Here is a 19,594-nt window from a genome sequence, read left to right as displayed (position 1 = left end):
CTGCCGATGTTCTCCGCGGGGCGGGAGCGCGCGCGCGCATTCCTCTCCAATGAGAGCATCCTTTCATTCATAAAGTGGCAAGGGCAGTTTTTCTCTATCGGAAGCGTGGGCTCGGAGCGTTTCATAATTCTGACTGAAACCGTCCAACCTGTTCTGGAAGCAGCCAATGGCTGAGCCCGGATGGGAGCTGGGCTGCGCGGTTCGTCCAATCACAGCGCACTCCGGTCTCTTTCAGTCCCGCCCCTCACACGTACAGAAAACCGAATGAATGGGAGAGAAAGCTGTGTGGTTGATTGACAGGTGCATGCGCCAATCGGAAAGGGAAGACCGGCCGAGGGACGGCTCGTGCAGCCGGTAAGCAGCGGAGGGGGGCGGTGCGCTTCAAATCAGGCTAGACAAGTGTTGGGTGTGTGTGTGTGTGTATATGAGTGTGTGCGCGATGCTACAACCTCCTTATAAAGGGACTCTCTCACGTTGTGGCTTGGAAATTAGAGCACATTGCCTAAAATTGAGGTCTCCACACACACACTCTCTCTCACACGCCGAGTCACGGAGAGCCGGAGGATGAGCATGGAGGAAGTGATCCGCAGGGCCGAGACGCCTCTCCTCTGGGTCGGTGCGTTCACCGTGGCCTCCCTGACGCTGTGGCTCCTCTACAGGCTCCTCACAGGCTTCAGGATCTGGATCTTGGGGAACGGACAGCTTCTCTCTCCTAAGCTGGGCAAATGGGCAGGTGAGTCGAGTTGGAGCTTCTTTTTTTTCCACGCCATGACGGTGAAGGAAAAATAAAATAGATGGACTTCCAAAAACAGCCCCCAGAACAAGGTTTCCAACTTATGCGTTCAGTCAAGCCGGTGTTTTTTTGTGACTTTGGGGTTTTTTTAGTTAAAGGGTGGGGGTTTGTGGGGCTGCTGTTGCGTAACAAGCGCAGGTGCAGCAGCTGATTGACTGATTGACATCATTGAGCTTTTACTTTTATGTTTAAAGTCTCTGTGCTGCCAAAACTGGGGCTCCAATCAGGGTTTTCACCCACATTCGGAGCCCCGTGGGTGTGTGTCTGTGTGTGGGGGAGGACAGGAGGGGGTGCCCCACATTGGTGAGGCATGAGCCAAATTGCGCAGGCTATGCGCACTTCTCAGAAATGTGCCCTCTCAGCCTCGTCGAACCTCAAGTAGTCCAAATCTCCATTTTTTTTTTAAAGCGTGACCCACATTCTGATCCATTTCCAAAAGTTGATTGGCAGGTTTCCGAGCACAAACGTGTTTCTCCTACTTGTCATTTTGAAATGGTGACTTTGTCCCAGTTCTGTGTTTTTGTCCATGGTTTTTATAACGAGACCAAAATAATTTGGACCCATTGCGCTCGTTAGGACTTAACAGAAGCCCCCATTAAGTATTTTTGAGAGACTTCTGGTCTCGGAGGAGTCTCCTTGCTCGGTTTGACCCACTTCCTCCCCCCAGCCTCCTGTTCCAGAGAGGACTGCTGCGTCTGGAGCCTCTTCTCTTGCTGCGCAATCTGTCAGGCACGCGCGTTAATTCAGGGACATTCTCCCCTTTTTCAAAAATAAAGAAAGAAAGCAGCAGGAGAAATTCTCGTTTCTTGATTATATAGAAATGGATTTTTATGTAACCTATGACGCACATGAATCTTTTTTTTTTTATTTTTTTAATGGTATAAGTGGTGCTTTTTTTGATGATGGGTGAAAGTAAAGTTAAGACTCCTTCACTAGACTTTCAATTGTAATATTTTTCTCGTGGTTCTGAGTGGAATAAACGCGGAGGGATGCCGGGCACTGTGACGAATCTTGCTTGCTCATCGTCATCCATCGGTCTGACTCCCCCACCCGCCTCCCCCTTCTCCTCCCCAACACGAGGGGGCTCCTTACTGCGACTTGCATGACCAGAAGTGACTCCGGGAATTCGTCCACGCGAATTCGTTTCTGTGTGGAACTCCCTGGTGTGAGTCGGTGCCACCAGTCTGACCAGTTTGACTCCAGAGTCTCCAGTCAGAAAACGGTTGGGAGACGGCAGGAGGTGAACAGGTATGGAGGGGTGGGGTGGTGGTGAGATGTGAGCCAGGGATGAGTCCTCCTCCTCAGCAGGTTGGACCAGGTGCTCTGGTGCAACCAGTTTAGGCGGTGGTCATTTTTTTTTTTCCTTTTAAACGCACAAGTGGTAAAACTCCTCACCCCCAGGATCGATGGCAGCATGTTCTCTAACTGATAAAACAGTAAAAAGTACATTTTTAGGTCAAACATCTTATAAAAAGTCATCTCCTTGTGAACTAATTTTGTCTGGTGTTTAAATTATTGAGACTAATTTGGGTCCAAAGCTACAGAAATCTTAGTCTCCTGACGAATTTCACCTTAAATGCGTCATTATTAAAACATCCTGATTAGCAGTTCCTATCAGTGTGCACGTTCTAGTAAAGAAACCTGATGACCTGGCTGCCTTGGCAACGAAAAGGTGCATGAGATGGGTAAACTGCTTGACGTTCACCCTGCAACATTGAAACTGGATAAGAAGCCATCTGACTTGGCAGGAGCAGGAATGTTTAGTTCTGTTCTCGGTGTGTCATCACTGTTGCGTGTGCGCGCGCGTGGAGCTCTGCAGCTCTCAGAGCAGGGATTTCTCAGGAATACCCAGGCCTGGCTGCTTTATTTTAAAGCGATGTGACCCCTAGTGGCGAATGAGAGTATTGCAGCGTGATGGTTTCCCAGCCTCTTCACTGCAGCAAAAAAAAAGACTTTTCCTACAGTGTGAAATATTTTATCACAAATGGATCAGTCTTAAGAATATTCAGACATCATTTTAATTTAGTTCACAAATGTGTTTTTTATATTAGTTTTCCACTTTTCTCCTTTTTTTTAATGCAACCCATCATTTGACTTGGTATATAAAGCTGATGGTGGCTGTTCTGGTCCATGCAGGTGAAACTGCATTACAAGTAAATGCATTTAGACCAAGTGGAGCTTTCTGTGGGGATGGGAGAGGGTTGTGAAAGAGCCCTCCCCTCCCTGTTCTCGCCTGGACGTGAGTTTATTGAGAAAATGGTTTGATTATATAAGAAGGATGCAGCCATTTCATCAGCATAGCATGAGCGACAAAGACTAGGATCAGCACAAGACTTTAGACTCTCCTTCAGGAGTAACTATCAAATCAGAAATCTAGAGCAACTTTAAGGCAAATTTACGTTTAATGTTTATGAATAAATGTTTCAGTTAATTTGTGGTGGAGAGAGTGTGCACATGTGAAATGAAATGTCGATGATGCAAGAACTATTTGTGTGTGTGTGGGAGGAAAAAGCTCTGCTGTTCATGAAACGAACGCGCTCTAACACACGTGCCGCAGCAAAGGATGATGGGTAGCAAAAATCCTTTGCATCACCCCCCATTTTTAAGCCCTTTTCAATCTTTTACTCCCCTTTTCACTTCATCTCCATCCTGTGAGAGTGTGCTCCTCCTGGTGTCACTTCTTCTACGTGGACTCTGGTCCTTTTTTGTATTTCTGGCAGTCTGTCAACACCGACTAAAACGGCACATTTAAATAAAATGTAAAGTTTAAATGTTTTTTTTAATGCATCTTTAACAACCTTAAATCAGTTCCATATAGCTTTCTTTAGGTCTGTTTCAAGTATAACATTTGTTAATGTCCAGGGAACACCACTCTTGGAATAAACTGTCCACTGTCAATCACTGGATCTTCAACTGTTTGGAGACAACCTGATTAAAGATGGATGCCACAGCTTAATGACCAAGGAAGCACCGCTATTCCTGCTAAATTGGGTGTGGTAGTAGCTCAGAGTAACCCTCAACAATTACTGAAAATCTCACAACGGTTTCCGTTTAAAACCTTAGCATGCGAGGCAGATGTAGCTTTGATGAAATGAGCAGGTTTTGGAATGTACTCGTTGTGTTGGTAAAATAAAATTGGGCCTTTATCCCGCATTGCAGTAGTTGTCGTTTTCCTATTCACAACTAGCCGTACACGTCGCACCGCTGTATGTCGCATCATTCCAAATATGTCTAATAAAGTGGAAAAATCCATAAATGCGTCGCTTCGCCGTATAAGTCGCATCCATCATGCGTCACCGCTGACAACCCAGAAATGTGGACCGGTGTTGTGCCAAAAATCAACTGGCTGCCAAATAGTGGCCACGGGAGCACTTTAACAAGATTAACACTTAAAAACAATCATTTGTTTGCTTGAAATTATAGTAAAGGTGTGTCTCAGTTGAACTTTTACTTAATAAATGCACTTCAAACGGCGTCCCTGTCCAGCAATCACTGTGAGGGGCGGCGTTCACCCTGGACGGGTCGCAAGTCCGTCTAGCAGCTGAAAAATGGCGGTGTTCAATATTTTCAGTCAGAATGAATAACGGTCATATCTCCGCCAAAAATTGGTTCATAAATATGAGGGGAAAATATCCATAAATGCATCGCTTAGGCGTATATAAGTCGCAGGGCATTTAAATTATACAAAAGAAAGTGACTTTTATAGGGTGGAAAATATGGTTATCTCATCCTGAGGTGCTGTTAATTTAAACGTGGCTCCCACCCGACGACTTTCTCGAAGTAAGCTCCCGTGGAAACGCTTGGACTTTAAACGCCTCCATCGCTCACATTCTTTTGTAGGTTGTCATCGCCACATTATCGAAGTCGGTGATGGGTCGCGTTATCGAGACGCGCAGTCTTGGGCCGCCTGCATCGTCACAGGCAACACTTTTTCTATCGTTTTTGTCTGACACTGAAATTGGTTTGTTGGGAGATGCTGCCATGTCAGACTTTCTAGGAGGGGCTCGCAAAGAACGTACTGTTCTGATTTATCAAGAGCCATCGCCAAACGTGTTGCTAAATTCTGTGCAAATATCTGGAGGAACTCGTCAGATAAATGCATTGTTTTGAAGAGACATTGAAGATGGAATGTTGCGCGACTGATCTGAAGGGTTACGGGGGTAAAGGTTGCTTTTTTTTATTTTTTTTTATTTTTTTTTCCACTTGTTTTTGGGGTGGGGAGTGAGAATAGAAGGATGCACCAGCAGACCTTTTTAATATCTGCCCAGTAAGCATGTTGCATTTTTCACACTGCTACACGTGCATTTATTATTAGGACTAAAACTTTACTTTTATTTTAGCCGGAGAACACGGCACGAGTGGAAAAACGAGGATATTTTTTTCCTCGGTGCCCAAATATAGAAACCGTTTCTATCTTGAGCAGCTCAGAAGTGCAGGTTTTATTCCCTCTCGTCTCCCACTCCCTCACAATCTTTATTTTTGTCGACTGTGCCACGGCACTTGCCTCGTTTGTGTGTGCACTTTTGAACATCAGGTGGGTGAATAGTTTATTTTTTTTTTTTTTCTGTGCGACAGATTACAGAACTGTGTGTAAGGAGAGTGGAGTAGGACTGCAGTCTTTGCTCACCGAGACCTAATGTCCAGTTCTTTGTGTTAAAAGGTGGCTCTCACACATGGAGTCCACTTGCATGTATGCTCTTGCCTGTTTCCAGGGCTCATCTGATCATATCCTGTCTTTCCTCCTCCCAGCTTGCAGTGCTCACTCTGGCATCAGGGCTTTGGATGGGGGGGGCTCAACATTCAGCATCAGCCTGGCTGTCGTAGCATCTTGTTGGTATTCAGGTGCTGCGGCAGGCAGCTCCCAGACGAGGCAGTGGAGGCGCTGCTATTTTTACTCTTGCTGCTTTTTTTAGACCCTCAGAATAGTGAGCAGGGGCTGCTCTGTTGAGGAGGGAGGGAGAGACAGGAAAGACTAGTGGGGGGTGGGGGGGGTGGGTCAGTTTCCCTGGATGTGCTGTGCAGCTGTAGTGCAAACGCGCCCCCATCAGGGTGCCTTGAAGTCAGCAGTGCTGGACCAGTTTCTCAGAGAAGTGATGGGAGGAATGGGTGAGGTGGTGTCCACACCCCCCCCCCCCCCTTTTTTTTTCTCTCCCCTTGCAGCTTTTCAGTGCTCAAACATGCGTTCACCACGCTGGCGTCAGTGTTGCTGTAACTCACGTGCTCGCTTACGTCTGTCTTTGTTGCGTTGGAGCTTTAAGTCACTGATGTCACGGTCACGTGACGGGGATTTAAATCCTGCTGGGAGAACTGGGATGGAGAGCAGGCGGCTGGATTTAGCTGGGGGGGGCGGGGACAGACACTGAGGGAGAGAATCTTCCTTTTTATCTGAATAGTCATTTTTTTCTTTTTTGCAATGACTTTAAACACGGTGACTCCATATTTACCCCCTCCCCCAACTTATCCACTAACATTGAGTTCAGTGATTGAGAAAAGGGTGCTCTTCTGTAATGAATGGGGGAGTGCAGCCATTCATGAGCGTGAGGACTGTTGGAAAGGGGAATGGGTTTTGGTTCATGTTAATATCGATAAGCTGTACTATGTTAACACAAATCTTTGAACACATTATTTATTTGCTTCCTCTGGTCCTTCCCAGCAGTTCTAATGCTTAAGTCCTATATATTTTTATACATTTTTGTGGGGGAGGAGGACATTTGATTTCAAACGCATCGTCTGTGTTCTTAGATAAACGCTGATTTTAACCAGAAAATCATAACATAAGAAGTGCACAGTGAAGGTTCTTGATTAGTGTTTGGAAAGTTACAAACTGCATTCCTGAAGTGTGCAACATCTCTGACATGAACTCGGGCGTCATCGGTGTGAAAGATCGCCCTGACGGATGGAGCGAGGTTCACAAGGTGCTCCTGTACTTTGCATTGCAACCACATGCAGTAATGCATACTTGTGTCGTTGCGTGTGTCCCGCAGAACTCGAGCAGTCGTGCTCGACGTGCATACTTGTGATTCCAGTTCTCATTCCACCCGACAGGTTCGAGCCCTTCAACCTGAAACTCTGTGGTTTGAGCACACTGTGTTCATCCCAAACTGACTTTTGATCAAATCTATTAAGGGGAACGAGGTTCATGAATTGAGGTTCTTATTAATTCTTTCATGGATTTTTATAAGTGTATTCTTTGAAGGTATTAATTTATCCAATTAAGAGTTGACTATGCATTTCTTATGTTTTTCATCACATTGATACTTTCTGTTTTTCTGTAGCTCCAGTTGTGCTGCTTTTCATTCTCCCCGTGCAGCGTTCACACCATTTTTTTTTTTTTAACTTGTAGAACAGCCTGATCCACCTCCATGTTGATAAAGCTTGCCCCCCCCCCCCCCCCCCCCGCCAAACAATTTTTGCAGCAACTGTAGCCTCTTCCTGCATCTGCCTCCCCCCACCTGCCTCTGCAGCCACAACCTGATTTGGTTCTGCCTGTTCCATTGAGGCTTTTCTTCCATGGAGCGTTTCATTCTTAACATGGGGGGGGGGGGGGGGGGGGGGTAAAAATAACGGGATTCTTGCACTATTCCTCCTTTTGAGTTTGTTCATTCGTTCCTCTCCTCCACTCACTCACCCCTCTCTCTTCTCCTCCACTGTGATCTCTGTTCCGTCGTTCTCCTCCACTCTTTTGTTCTCTTGCTTCGCTCCAGTTCTATTTTTAGCCACCCCCAGGATCCCTCCCTAACCCACTTCACCCTCCTTTCTCCACGTTCGTCATCACCCACTTCTCGCATCCCCTCATCTTGTCTTTTTTTAATTCCTCATCTTTTTGCAAGAGAATGTCCTCTACCTTTATGAATGTTTCATGGAGCCATGTTTATAAAATTTTGATTTTGTGTAGACCACAGCTGCAGTGTTCCCTCATCGTTTTAACGTCTACTTTTTTTAGTTTTTCCCTTTCCCATCCTTTATTCATCCGTGCCATCCTCCCATCAATCAAATGGGGGGTGGAGGTTGATGGGCAGTGAAGATTTAAAAAAAAAAAGCCCTTCTTGCTCGACAAGGTGAAGACAAACCCTGAACACCAAAACATCTCTTCATGCTTCAGCCTCTTGATGTATTTATCAAACTATTCATTTTTATTTTTTTTTAAACTAGAAAAACTGTTCAGCTTGTTCGGCTGGTCTGATTTTACTGGCATTAAAATATTGATTTTAGGGTGAAAATCATTTGCATCTTTGCGGAACGAATCAACTTTTAATGAAGTTGGTGAATCCCAATTTATTTTTTATTTCCTTGATTTTTCTCAGTTTTTTTTCAATTTCCATTTAATGTTTTTTATACCACAATCTACACTGAGACTGTTGCAAAATCTGTTTATATGTTGATTTTAATTTATTTTTGGCTGAGTAAAGAGCTGTCGGTGCAGAGCTTAAAGCAGTCCTTCCATTGTGGCAGGTGAATTACATGGCAGGGTGTGTCTTTAACAGATTTGCTTTGTCTGCATCGTCCAAAGACATCTGGCTTAGCTCCATGTCAGGGCGTTGATGGCTGCAAAGTGGCCAAACCTGATGCATACATGCTGTCAAACAAAGTCGGAATCCTTTGTTGTTTTTAATTATTTATTTGTATCCCCAACTTTTACTGCCTCGGAAGAGATCAAGTTGTAACGCACATTTGCCATGAGTTCATAAGAACCAAAACTCATCTTTTTATGCATTTTTCTTTGTTTCCCTCCAGTTGTGACTGGAGCCACAGATGGAATTGGGAAATCCTACGCAGAGGAGGTAAGACTTGTGGACCCAGTTCATTTCACTTCTTTTATTAGGAAATCTGTGTCTCGCACACCGTTTGCTCATGGGCCAGAGTAGAAGAGTATCGTGCACACGCTTGAACTCACAAGAGCTCAGACCAGGATAACAAATGCACATGTACAATCACACTTTCTGTTTACACTTTTAATCTAATTTTAGACGAAGCGCACAAGTCATTAAGTTATGTAATGAGCGGATGCATTTTTTTTTTTTTTTTTATCGAGAAGTTTAAATGCACTTCTAAGTCAGATTAACAGTTCTGAGTTCATTTTGGATCCAAGCACCGGTTTGTCTTGTCACCATCAGTCGTTACAAACACTGTTAAACATCATATTTTCCACCATAAGTTAAAGTTAATTCTTGTCCTTAAACTAACAAGAATGAGCAGCAGAAAAATTGTGACCCCCATTTTTTTTTTTTTCCATTTTAGCTGGCTCGTCGAGGATTTGCCATGATGTTAATCAGCCGCTCGCAGGACAAGTTGGAAGATGTGGCTAAGTCGCTCAGTAAGTGTGTGCGTTGTAATAAAGGTTGTCTTCTGCAGCATTATGGATAAATGTTTGGGAGTCATTCCCAGTGCTGTCAGTTGTAAGGATGTTGGGGGGGGGGGGGGATGGCAATGACCTCCAGGCATCAGCTGCATCAGTTTAACATTTATGTATATCAATGGTTCCCAACCCTGGTCCCTGAGGAACACCATCCTGCGTGTTTTAATTGTTCCCCTGGTCCAAAACACCTGATGCAGTGATTTAATTACTTCCTCGGGGTCTGCAGAAGCCTGTTAATAACCCACCCATTCAAATCAGGTGTGTTAAAGCAGGAAATGACTCAAACGTGCAGGATGGTGTTCCTCAAAGACCAGGGTTGGGAACCCCTGAATTCTATATAAACAAAGATGAATGTATTTGGAACAAACAAAATTTAAGACGGTCTGGTATTTTGTTTTTAAGCTAATTGAGATCAGATTCAGACTCGTAAGTCTGAGGTCGTGGTTCTCAACCAAAAAAAAATATGGTGGAATTCTTCCTCTGTTGTGAGGGTTGGCGTCTTCAAGCATGTGGGAGTCTTGTTCTATGTAGAATCGAGTCCGAGACGGATCATTAGATTGAGCCTTGCTTTAACGAGGTTGTTGTTTTGGTCACTTGTGGTGAAGAGCCGAGTTGACAAAGCGCTCAATTTATGAAACTAGAAACTTTTCAACCCTCGTCTATGATTCATGACAGAAAAGATAAAGATCCTGGATACACCCACCCATTTTTTTTTTTTTTTTTTTTTTCCTGCTTCCATTTTGGGTCACGGGGGTCGCTGGTGCCCATGTCCAGCAATCTCTGTGCGAGCGGTGGGGTACACCCTGGACGGGTCGCAAGTCCATCACAGGGACACATAGAGACAAACGAGACAAACAACCATTCACTCTCACTCACACCTAGACAATTTTTAGAGTTACCAATCAGCCGGAGAAAACCCACGCGTGCACGGAGAGAACATGCAAACTCCACCCAGAAAGCCCCCCGGACCGGGATTTGAACCAGGGACCTGCTAGCTGAGAAGCAGCAACTCTTCAGTTGTGCCACCTTGCTGCCCATCCTGGATACAATTGGATAAAATAAAAATATTCTGTAGGGTATGTCTCACTGGGTGGAAGACCCCAGGGTGGATTCGTAACTTGCTGGGAGACTGCAACTTCTCTGGCCAGGGACGGTCTTAGGATCCCTCCATAAGGACTGGTGTCACTGGGGAGAGGAATGTCTGGGGTTTCCCTCGTGGACCTGTTGCCTCCACAACCTGACCACAGATTGGCAGCAGAAAATGAATGGATCTTGTTATAGTTTGTGAGAATAGAAACATTTCTTGCCTTTTCATTTGATACATAAGCTGAAAACGACTAAAAAGACACTTCCTGGTTTACCCCCGTGCGACACTGCCTATTATCAGCAATAATAACGTAACTTTAAACCTACTAGGAGGTAGGTTGGACAGTTTGACCGCTACATATGGGGATAACGGCCATTTAATGGACTGCCAACATCCAAAGCCGCTCTTTTCATCCTATTGGACATCCTGTTGGACCTAGCTTGTGCTTTTGTCAGAATCTCAAACTGAAACCTGCAAAGTGTTGCGTTGACTTTTTCCCTAACTGATGAATCAGGCTTTACTCGTTCAAGATGAACTTGTTGTAACCAGTTTTTCGTGTGACAGGATGCAACTTTGGCCACTTCCGCAGCTTGGTGTCTTTTTTCCATCTGTCTTTTGATGGTTGCCACAGAGAGATTTTCCTGTCGTGCTTCAAGTCGAAAGAAGGGGGGCTGATGGATCACGAGCAGGGAGCGGCTTGCCAAACTCTGGCACTCCTTTCCTCACGACTACTCTGACAAACCCGCTCTCTTTGCCATGTAACCTGGCAACCCTCCTTGTCCCACCTTTTTTTAAATATTTTATCTTTCTGTATTCTTCCAAATGTTTGAATCTCGGCTGCGTTTTATGGCTCGCTCCAATGCACCCCTCCAGTTTGGCAGCCAACATTGCTGTCGTCATACCTTTTTTTTTTTTATATACATTTTATCATTATAATTCTGATTTTCTATTCTAGATGTAGATCTTGGAGGCTTCCAACAACTAAAATTCACAAATGTCTCCCTCCCTTTGTCATCTATCTGCTGAACAAGTCTTTGTACAATAGATTGTAATTGAAGAAGGCAATCAAACATGAGGTAGAGGGGTCGAGGAAGACCACTCGTGTGGTTTGTTGACGCACAGCGCCCTCTTCAGCTCTTCTCTGACAGTGACCAGTTTAAAAAATACTCTGAAGTTACTTTAAAACAGATCATCTGTTTTTACTGCATTAATGACTCTTGTTATCTACCAGGATAAATGGCCTTAAACACGCCCAACAGTCACATGTGTTGCTCTTTATAGAACTTCATTTGTTCGGTGTAACTTTCAGCGCATCAGTTTCTGCTTCTTTTGGGACGGTATCTAATGAGCTCTTGTCTCTCACAGAGGAGCAGTTTAATGTGGAGACCAGGACAATAGCTGTTGATTTTGGGAAAACTGACATTTATCCCAAGATTGAAGCAGGACTGACCGGTCTGGAGATTGGTGTTCTAGGTAAGAGCTGCTCCACGATGACTGGAGTTGATAAACTTTTTTTTAAATTTTGTTTTCTGTGATCTTTCTGTGTGAGAATACACTAAACATCGTTTTGTAAAGACTTGGCAGCATCGAAGTCCTCGTGCCCTCTTTACGTGTGGAGGTATTCAGAGTTTCTCACAAGAATAGTTTAACTTTTAATTGGAACGGATTTACTTTAGCGTTTTATTAAAACTTTTTGCATGAGTGTTGCTCATGTTTAAAGTTTTTACACACGATGCTGCCTTGAGAAACCCATTAAGTCACTTAAGTCCCCTCGTTTCTGTAATTCGAGTTTAAATCGAGTGCAATTTGTGTTTGATATCTTTACGGACCTGCAGAAGCTCAAGCGGTGTCTTCTGTAGAAGTGTAGATTTTTGGTTCATGTTGTGCTTTTTTAAACAGAACATTTAAGGAACTCTTTGTTCTGTTTTTTTTTTTTTTAACCAGTTGTGCTCTACTGGTTGCAAGGTGTGGCTGAGTCTTTAGTAACTGCATGTTTATTGCCTGTTTGCCTTTTGCTGCCACCTTCTGGTGCATCTTTAGGTGAATTTAGGCTCGTTTGGAGAAAAACACTGGAGTAATCCTCCTCTTTTATGTTGTCTTCCACAGTTAACAATGTTGGTGTGTCTTATCCCTACCCCGAGTACTACCTTCAAATTCCTGATCTGGACAATGTGAGTGGATTTTTATTTCCTCAAGATCTTAAGCTGGGAGTATAATTTCAAATGACATGTAATGGAAAGCCTTGTCTTTTGTTTTGGCTAATTATTTTCCCGTTATCTGACTCGTGATCTGTGTTTCAGTTCATCACAAACATGATCAATGTCAACATGACCTCACTGTGCCAAGTAAGTTTGTAGGACTCTGCTCCCTTTCTGTTGTTTGCACAACCCAACCTATGGAAGCCATCTTCTCCTCTATTTTGCTGTCCTCCTTTTTCCTCTTCTGTTGTTCCTGCCGTGGTACCTGCAGTGTCTCCGTTGTTCCCAAAGCAACGGTGGACCACACCAACGCTGTCTGTACTCTCCACCCACGCAACTCTTTCCCTCTGCTGCTTTCTGCCTGTCTCCCTCTCTCTAGCCCTTCTACTTTTAGCTTTTTTCCTGCCTTCTGTTTTCATCTTCCCTTCTTTTCTTGTCTTTGAGTCATTCGTGCACTGTTGTTAATGGGTTTTTTTTTTTGTTTGTTTTTAAGATGACTCGTCTTGTGCTGCCCAGAATGGTTGAGAGGTGAGTTGAAATGACAGGCAGACATGACTGCAGTCGAATATCGGTGTGGTGAATGATGGGTCGTTTGCTCAGAGTGAAACAATAAGGGAATAATTTGGGTGTTTCTGTTTAAGAGCGTTTGTGGAAATGCTGCTTCATAAAGCTAACGCTTCTCAGTAAGAAGTGGGACAAGAAATCCTCAATAAGCTCGTCTCCATCGCTGCAGCTCTTCTCCTTTGTTCACAATGCTGACAAGCTTTCAATTCACACAAAGTGCTCTTCCCTCCTGATTGGCTGCTCTTTTCCCATGTGACTCCTGCCAGCCAATCGCAGCAGAGGCACATTTGGTGCCGTGTGAGGCTGGCGCATCTTCACTACATCACTGCAGCAACAGGCTGCCATGGCAACGTACGTCCACTACCACTCTGTTTTTAGTGCGTGTGTGCCACCGCAATGCCACTTTGTGTCTATAAACATTGAGCACGCTGACAAATTCACACAACGTCCCCGTCGGGTTAAAAGTGGGTTGGATGTGAGGAAAACATTTTTTTTAATTTTAAAGTTCACTGGTATATTAAAGCTAAAACAAAGATGTTTTTAATTGATTCTACCTGGATTATTGAGCATGCATCAGGATGTTTTTAATTGTCTTTTTTTTTCTTTTTTTTTTTTTTTTTTAATGTTCCTCAGGTCCAAGGGTGTTATCCTCAACATCTCTTCTGCCAGTGGCATGTACCCCGTCCCTCTGCTTACAGTCTACTCTGCAACCAAGGTTTGAACCTGTCCCCTCTAATCTTTCTAGAAACAAATCTTAATCAAAGTTTTAAGCATTTCTTTAAAGGTGCACATCGTCTGACGTCTTTTGTGCCAAAGTTTTAACCAAATGCGTTGTGGACGACTGTCGGCCTCTACCGTGTCAAAGTTTAGCTCCGTATTTATAAAACGGACAGAGTTGGATCCATTTGTTTTGCAAGATGGATTAGCTGCAGAATCAGGTTGACACCGAAGAGTCAAGGTTCTTGTCATTTGCATCATATGTGGTACAGGAGGTGGAACAAAATTGTGTACTCGATGTCCCAATTATACCCAAAAATAGCAATAATATAAGGTATCCATTTTCTTCCGCTTATCCGGGGGTCGGGTTGCGGGGGTAGCAGCCTAAGTAGGGAGGCCAAGACTTCCCTCTCCCCAGCCACTTGGGCTATCTCCTCTGGAGAAATCCCAAGACGTTCCCAGGCCAGTCAAGAAGCATAGTCCCTCCAGCCTGTCCAGTGTCTTCCCCTGGGTCTCTTCCCAGTGGGACGTGTCTGGAACACCTCACCAGGGAGGCGTCCAGGAGGCATCCTAACAAGATGCCCGAGCCACCTCAACTGGCTCCTCTCGACGTGGTCAAGCAGTGGCTCTACTCGGAGTGAGCTTCTCACCCTATCTCTAAAAGAGAGCCCAGACTCCCTGCAGAGAAAACTCATTTCAGACGCTTGTATCCGAGATCTCGTTCTTTCAGTCACAACCCAAAGCTCATAACCATAGATGAGGGTAGGAACGTAGATCAACCGGTAAATTGAGAGCTTCGCCTTTTGACTCTGCTCTCCACCACGACAGACCGGTGCAGCTCCTGCTTCACTGCAGATGCTGCACCGATCTCGTGCTTCATTTTTCCCTCATTCGTGAACACGACCCCAAGATACTTAAACTGATAAGTATAATATAAGGTGTGTTTCCTGGACTGATGAAGCCTTCTGGATGGAAGGTGAAACGTTTCGGCACAAAAAAGAAACCGTCCAGATGACCCGACTGAAAATTGTTGGATGTAATATAAAGTATATTAAAGAAAAAAACTATACATGGATCTAAGATACGCTAAAAAAAATTACATAACAGCCTGAACATGAGTCTTTTGTGAGTAGATGGGTATGGATGCAACGGCTTACAAGTAAGAAATCAGCAGCATGGATAATCAGCAGCACAGATGGTGTCAAATCACCAATTAAAGTGATCACAGTGATCATTATGGTTAGAGATTAATGAGTCTTAACAGCTTCAGGGTAGAAGCTGTTCCTCAGTCTAGTGGTTCTGCACTTAATGCTCCTTAACCTCCTTTGAGCGGTGCAAAAAGTGTGTGCTGGGTGAGTGGGGTCCTTCATGATGCAGGTAGCCCTCTTCCTGCATCTGGAGGTGTAGATGTCTGATGGTGGGGATGCTGACTCTTCTGTGCAGCCTTCACCACTCTCTGCAGAGCTTAATCAGTTGCATGTGTTTTTCCAATGGCAGCACGGTGGCGCAACTGGTAGAGCTGCTGCCTCTCAGCGAGCAGGTCCCTGGTTCAAATCCCAGTCCAGGGGCCTTTCTGGGTGGAGTTTGCATGTTCTCTCCGTGCATGCGTGGGTTTTCTCCCACAGACCAAAAACATGCATGTTAGGCTGATTGGTAACTAAATTGTCCCTAGGTGTGAGTGAGAGAGTGAATAGTTGTTTCTTTCTGTGTCCCTGTGATGGACTTGCGACCCGTCCAGGGTGTACCCCGCCCCTCGCACAGTGATTGCTGGACATGGGCACCGGCGACCCCCGTGACCCAAAATGGAAGAAGTGGGTAAAAGAAGATGGATGGATGTATTTCCAATGATCATTGTCTGGAGTTTCATTAAAGTTTGTCTAGTGGTTCATGAGATATTTTACTAACGGACTGACGAATAAGCAATGGCAGCTACATTGTTGCCCACCTCTCGTGGTGCTTGGTAATGTTGTGTAAGCATACTTCCTCTCTCAGCCCACATTGTTCAACTCAATGGTGGTGCTGATTTTACCTGTCTAAATAAAGGTTGATTGATGTAGCATCGTGTTAAGTTTGACCCCGTTTTGTCTTTTTTTGTCTGCAGGCTTTTATAGACTTCTTCTCTCGTGGCCTCCAGGAGGAGTACAGGCGTCAGGGAATTATTATCCAGGTGAGTTGAGATTTAATCTTTTCATAATGAAAAGCACTTTTTAAGACTGACTGCATGTCGATAGTATTTTGTGCTTGTTCACATTTTTAAATGTTGAAACAAAAATAAAGCGAGGACCAGATGGCATTTAGGTAGAATCCTTCACAAACTTTTGCCTCGTTTATCATTTGCATTATCGTTAACATCCTTGAATAAATTCCCATCTAAGATTTTCACCCCCAACCCTTTGAGTGAGTACAGTCTACAACATGTTTTCACTCATGTGCCACCTGGTGGTAGATGTGTGTATAGATGTTTCAACTTTTTCTACTTAAGATAACAGACATAAGAATCAGTTTACAGCTAAGATATTTGGTTAAAGTGCATTTTTGTTGACGCTAGCCTGACATGTTCTCTGTGCAGAGCGTTTTGCCCTTCTTTGTTGCTACTAAAATGACTCGTATCAGGAAGCCTACTCTGGATAAGCCCACCCCAGAGCGTTACGTGGCGGCTGAGCTCAACACTGTGGGTCTGCAGTCTCAAACCAACGGCTACTTCCCCCATGCTGTCATGGTAAGAAAGAGGACTTTATTCCACACCTTGGAAGCTGCATTCGTTCACATATTTTACAGTAATAATGGGAAACTCACCGCTTTATTGGAAGGGGGTGACTTATACTTTTTTTTTCTAGGTTAGTTCAGCCACGTTGGAGTTGGTTTCTGTGTTTAACAAGGAAATGTGAACAATGAATATCTCACCTGTTAGATGAGTCTTTGAATTGCCTGAATTTAAAGAAGTGTCCAACTGGGCTGACGAGTTGAGGCTAAGACTAAATTTATAGAGCCTTGACCCTCCCCTCCGTATCGGATTAGAGTTTTTGCACTGATTTTTGTTTTGGTCATTTGGAAAGGCGGCAGCAGCTAACTGTAGCAGTTTATATGGGTTCTATGGCCCATATGGCTTTATATAGGCTCAGTGGTTAGCACCGTCTCACAGCAAGCAGGTCCTGGGTTCATTCCTCAGTTGGACCTGGGGTCTTTGTGTGGAGATTGCATGTTCTTCTCGTGCTTGCGTGGGTTTTCTCCGGGTACTCCAGTTTCCTCCCACAGAACAAAAACATGCTAGTTAGGCCCAGGTCTGCCTTACTAAAGAGATCTATGATCTCAATGGGATTTGCCTGGTTAATTAAATTAAACAATATGCAGCCTGGGGGCATTTGCAAGTTTAATTTATTGCTGCTTTCTCACAGGAACATCTGTGTTGCATATATGGGTAGACGATGCATGCGCTGATGATGCTGAGATACAAATATCTGTCCTCCTGATCGGCTTGCTTAGTCGTTCCAATTTTTTTTTTTTTTTTAACTAGTCATTCTCTCCATACCATGAGTGACATCACCGTCGATAAGGTGCCAACTGCATGACGGAACATCACGACATGTTTAGCGAACCTATTTGCATGAGTTCACAGATCTTATCGGAGCTGCAAGGATGTCGGTCTTTGTCAGAGCTTCAGGTGCAGTTTGATCTGGCGCCAGAATGAGATAAGACGCATACTTATGACGTGACGATCCTGCTGCGCCTAGAGAAGACGTCTCTAAATTTTTTATCTTTCTATCACAAAAAAAATGTTTGTAAATTCCTTTAACACAAGTGGACTTAACACCTGGACTGTTTCCTTGATCCCACGCAGGGCTGGGTGACCACCAGGCTGGTACCAAGCAGCATCGTCATCTTCCTGGGAGCCCGAATGAACCGCCTGCAGCGCACGGGCTACCTGAACAGGAGGAAGCTGCGCCAACAGAAGAATGGAGGGAGCTTAAAGAGTGAATAGGAAGACGATGCAGGCGGCTGCTCTTTTTCGGTCGCTTTCCACGTTTGAGGAAGAAGGGATCAGTCCTCTAAAGCTGCCTGAGCTTTAACTATTTTGTGCCTTTTTGGTCGAAGCATCGGAACACGCGTGACCTTGCGTTTGAAACTGCAACCCTCTGCTCTGATTTTTGTCTGGGGGAGAAACAGCCAAAGAAGTCTCGAGTGAAACGATTCAAAACTGATGCTCTTTGGAAAAACAACATCCAAATGTATTTTTGTCACAGACACTCATGGTGGAAATAATACAGCAAAACAAACAAAAAAAAACAAGTGATGTGTTCCCCCCCCTGCTGTTGTAAGCAGTGAAAATGGTGATGGGCATCTTTTTATATTATATAAATTATTTATCATAAATTTGTATAAAAAAAAAAATGTACGTCTAACCCAGAACTTTAAAACTATCTTAGAACCTAATTCTGTTTAATCTTTAAAATGACATAAGTCTGCTTTTAATAATGTCTATCAGCTTTACTAATCTTTCACCACTGCTGTCTTCTTTTTTTTTTTTTTTTTTGTGTGTTTTTCTAAAATTGCATCTTAAAAACGTCACATTGTGGTGGGTTCACCTTATTTGTACTAAGCCAAAGTTTGTTCAAACTCTACAGTGCCTTTCTCTCCACAAGAAACTGTTCGATTTAGTGACTGGGAGTTGGGCGGTTTTATTTCTTGTGACAGGATCTTGTCCACTCTCTATGTGAACTAGTTCTTCCTCCTAATCACATTGTCTTCCTCCTCCTTGGTAACAGAACGCATATGGAGCAACGATTCCTCTAATTTATAATTTTAGCATCAAGTTGTAATATCACTTTGCTATACATTTGGAAGATTAGTTCACATCAAATATTTACTGTATTTTAAGGTAGCTTTTTTTTGTAGTTTCCCATATGTGGTCTGACCAAAAACTGTTTTTGTGAAGTTTTTTCTTTTTTTTTTTTTTTTTTTTTTTTAATTATTGCATTGAAATGTATTGTTGCATTTATTCTAATTATTAAAGTCTTTATTGTTTATTAAAAGCTTTGCCAGAAGAGTTTTGTGCTGCTTTGTGTATGAATGCATCATGTTTGTGTTAAACTGTGTTCAAGCTTTTTGTTCATGTCCAGCAGTGGCGAGAGATAAAGCTGCTGTTGACAGAAACTTGTAGATCAGTGAGTTCTTCTGTATAATTTCACTTGTGGAGAAGTTTGAGAAGAAGCATTGGTCTACACATCCAAAGCAATTTAAAAAATAAAGTGCCTGGACTTCTAGTCAGTGGTTGAAGTATGGCTTTCCATCCAGGGAGCTGTCTGGATTACAAGCTTTAAACTGCATGAGCTGCTCTGTTGTGCAGCTAGATGCGTGTGCAGATTAATATCACTCCCCTCCCACCGGAGAGTCATCAGTGTCTTTGTCAAGCAATAAGTGATGTTTTGATCACCTGCATGTGTGCAATGTGTGAACTAATGTGAAAGTTACTGGTTGTCTGGTTTACTGCTTGATTGAAAGTTTTGGAAAGCTAAACCGAGTCCGTATCTTTATTTATTTTTTTGGTCTCGTTTGCCATGTCGACAATGGTGAGTGGACAATCTAACCCACTGTCCGTCATGAAATAAAATTTCAAGTTTAATAGTTTTTACGTATTCGTTCTGAAACAAATTTACAGCATTCGTATAAAATGAGTGCAGTGCATGTATCGGTGACGATTATGGTTGTCGGCTGCTTTTATTTTGAATTGAAATCAAAAATTAAAATAAAGAAATGGTCTTTTACCCGCTTCTTCCTTTCTGGGTCACGGGGATCACTGGTGCCCATACCCAGCAGTCACAGTGTGCGAGGCGGGGTACACCCTGGACAGGTAGACAACTATTCACTCTGGAGGCAATTTA

General features: G+C 43.8%; 1 protein-coding gene across 1 annotated transcript; it reads left to right on the top strand.

The window, feature by feature from the left end:
• Positions 1-410: 410 nt before the first annotated feature.
• Positions 411-18,134, top strand: hsd17b12a (hydroxysteroid (17-beta) dehydrogenase 12a). The gene is made up of 11 exons (XM_037682550.1): positions 411-733; positions 8,528-8,574; positions 9,032-9,107; positions 11,602-11,709; positions 12,343-12,407; positions 12,537-12,581; positions 12,928-12,962; positions 13,632-13,713; positions 15,817-15,882; positions 16,285-16,434; positions 17,554-18,134. Exons 1-11 carry the CDS (start codon positions 565-567, stop codon positions 17,692-17,694), a joined length of 984 nt encoding a protein of 327 aa, XP_037538478.1. The 5' UTR covers positions 411-564; the 3' UTR covers positions 17,695-18,134.
• The last annotated feature ends 1,460 nt before the right edge of the window (positions 18,135-19,594 follow it).

Source organism: Nematolebias whitei, chromosome 10, assembly GCF_014905685.2.
Source record: "Nematolebias whitei isolate Nwh7 chromosome 10, NemWhi1, whole genome shotgun sequence".
NCBI classification, from domain to species: domain Eukaryota; kingdom Metazoa; phylum Chordata; class Actinopteri; order Cyprinodontiformes; family Rivulidae; genus Nematolebias; species Nematolebias whitei.
This window is presented reverse-complemented; position numbering and strand designations above follow the sequence as displayed.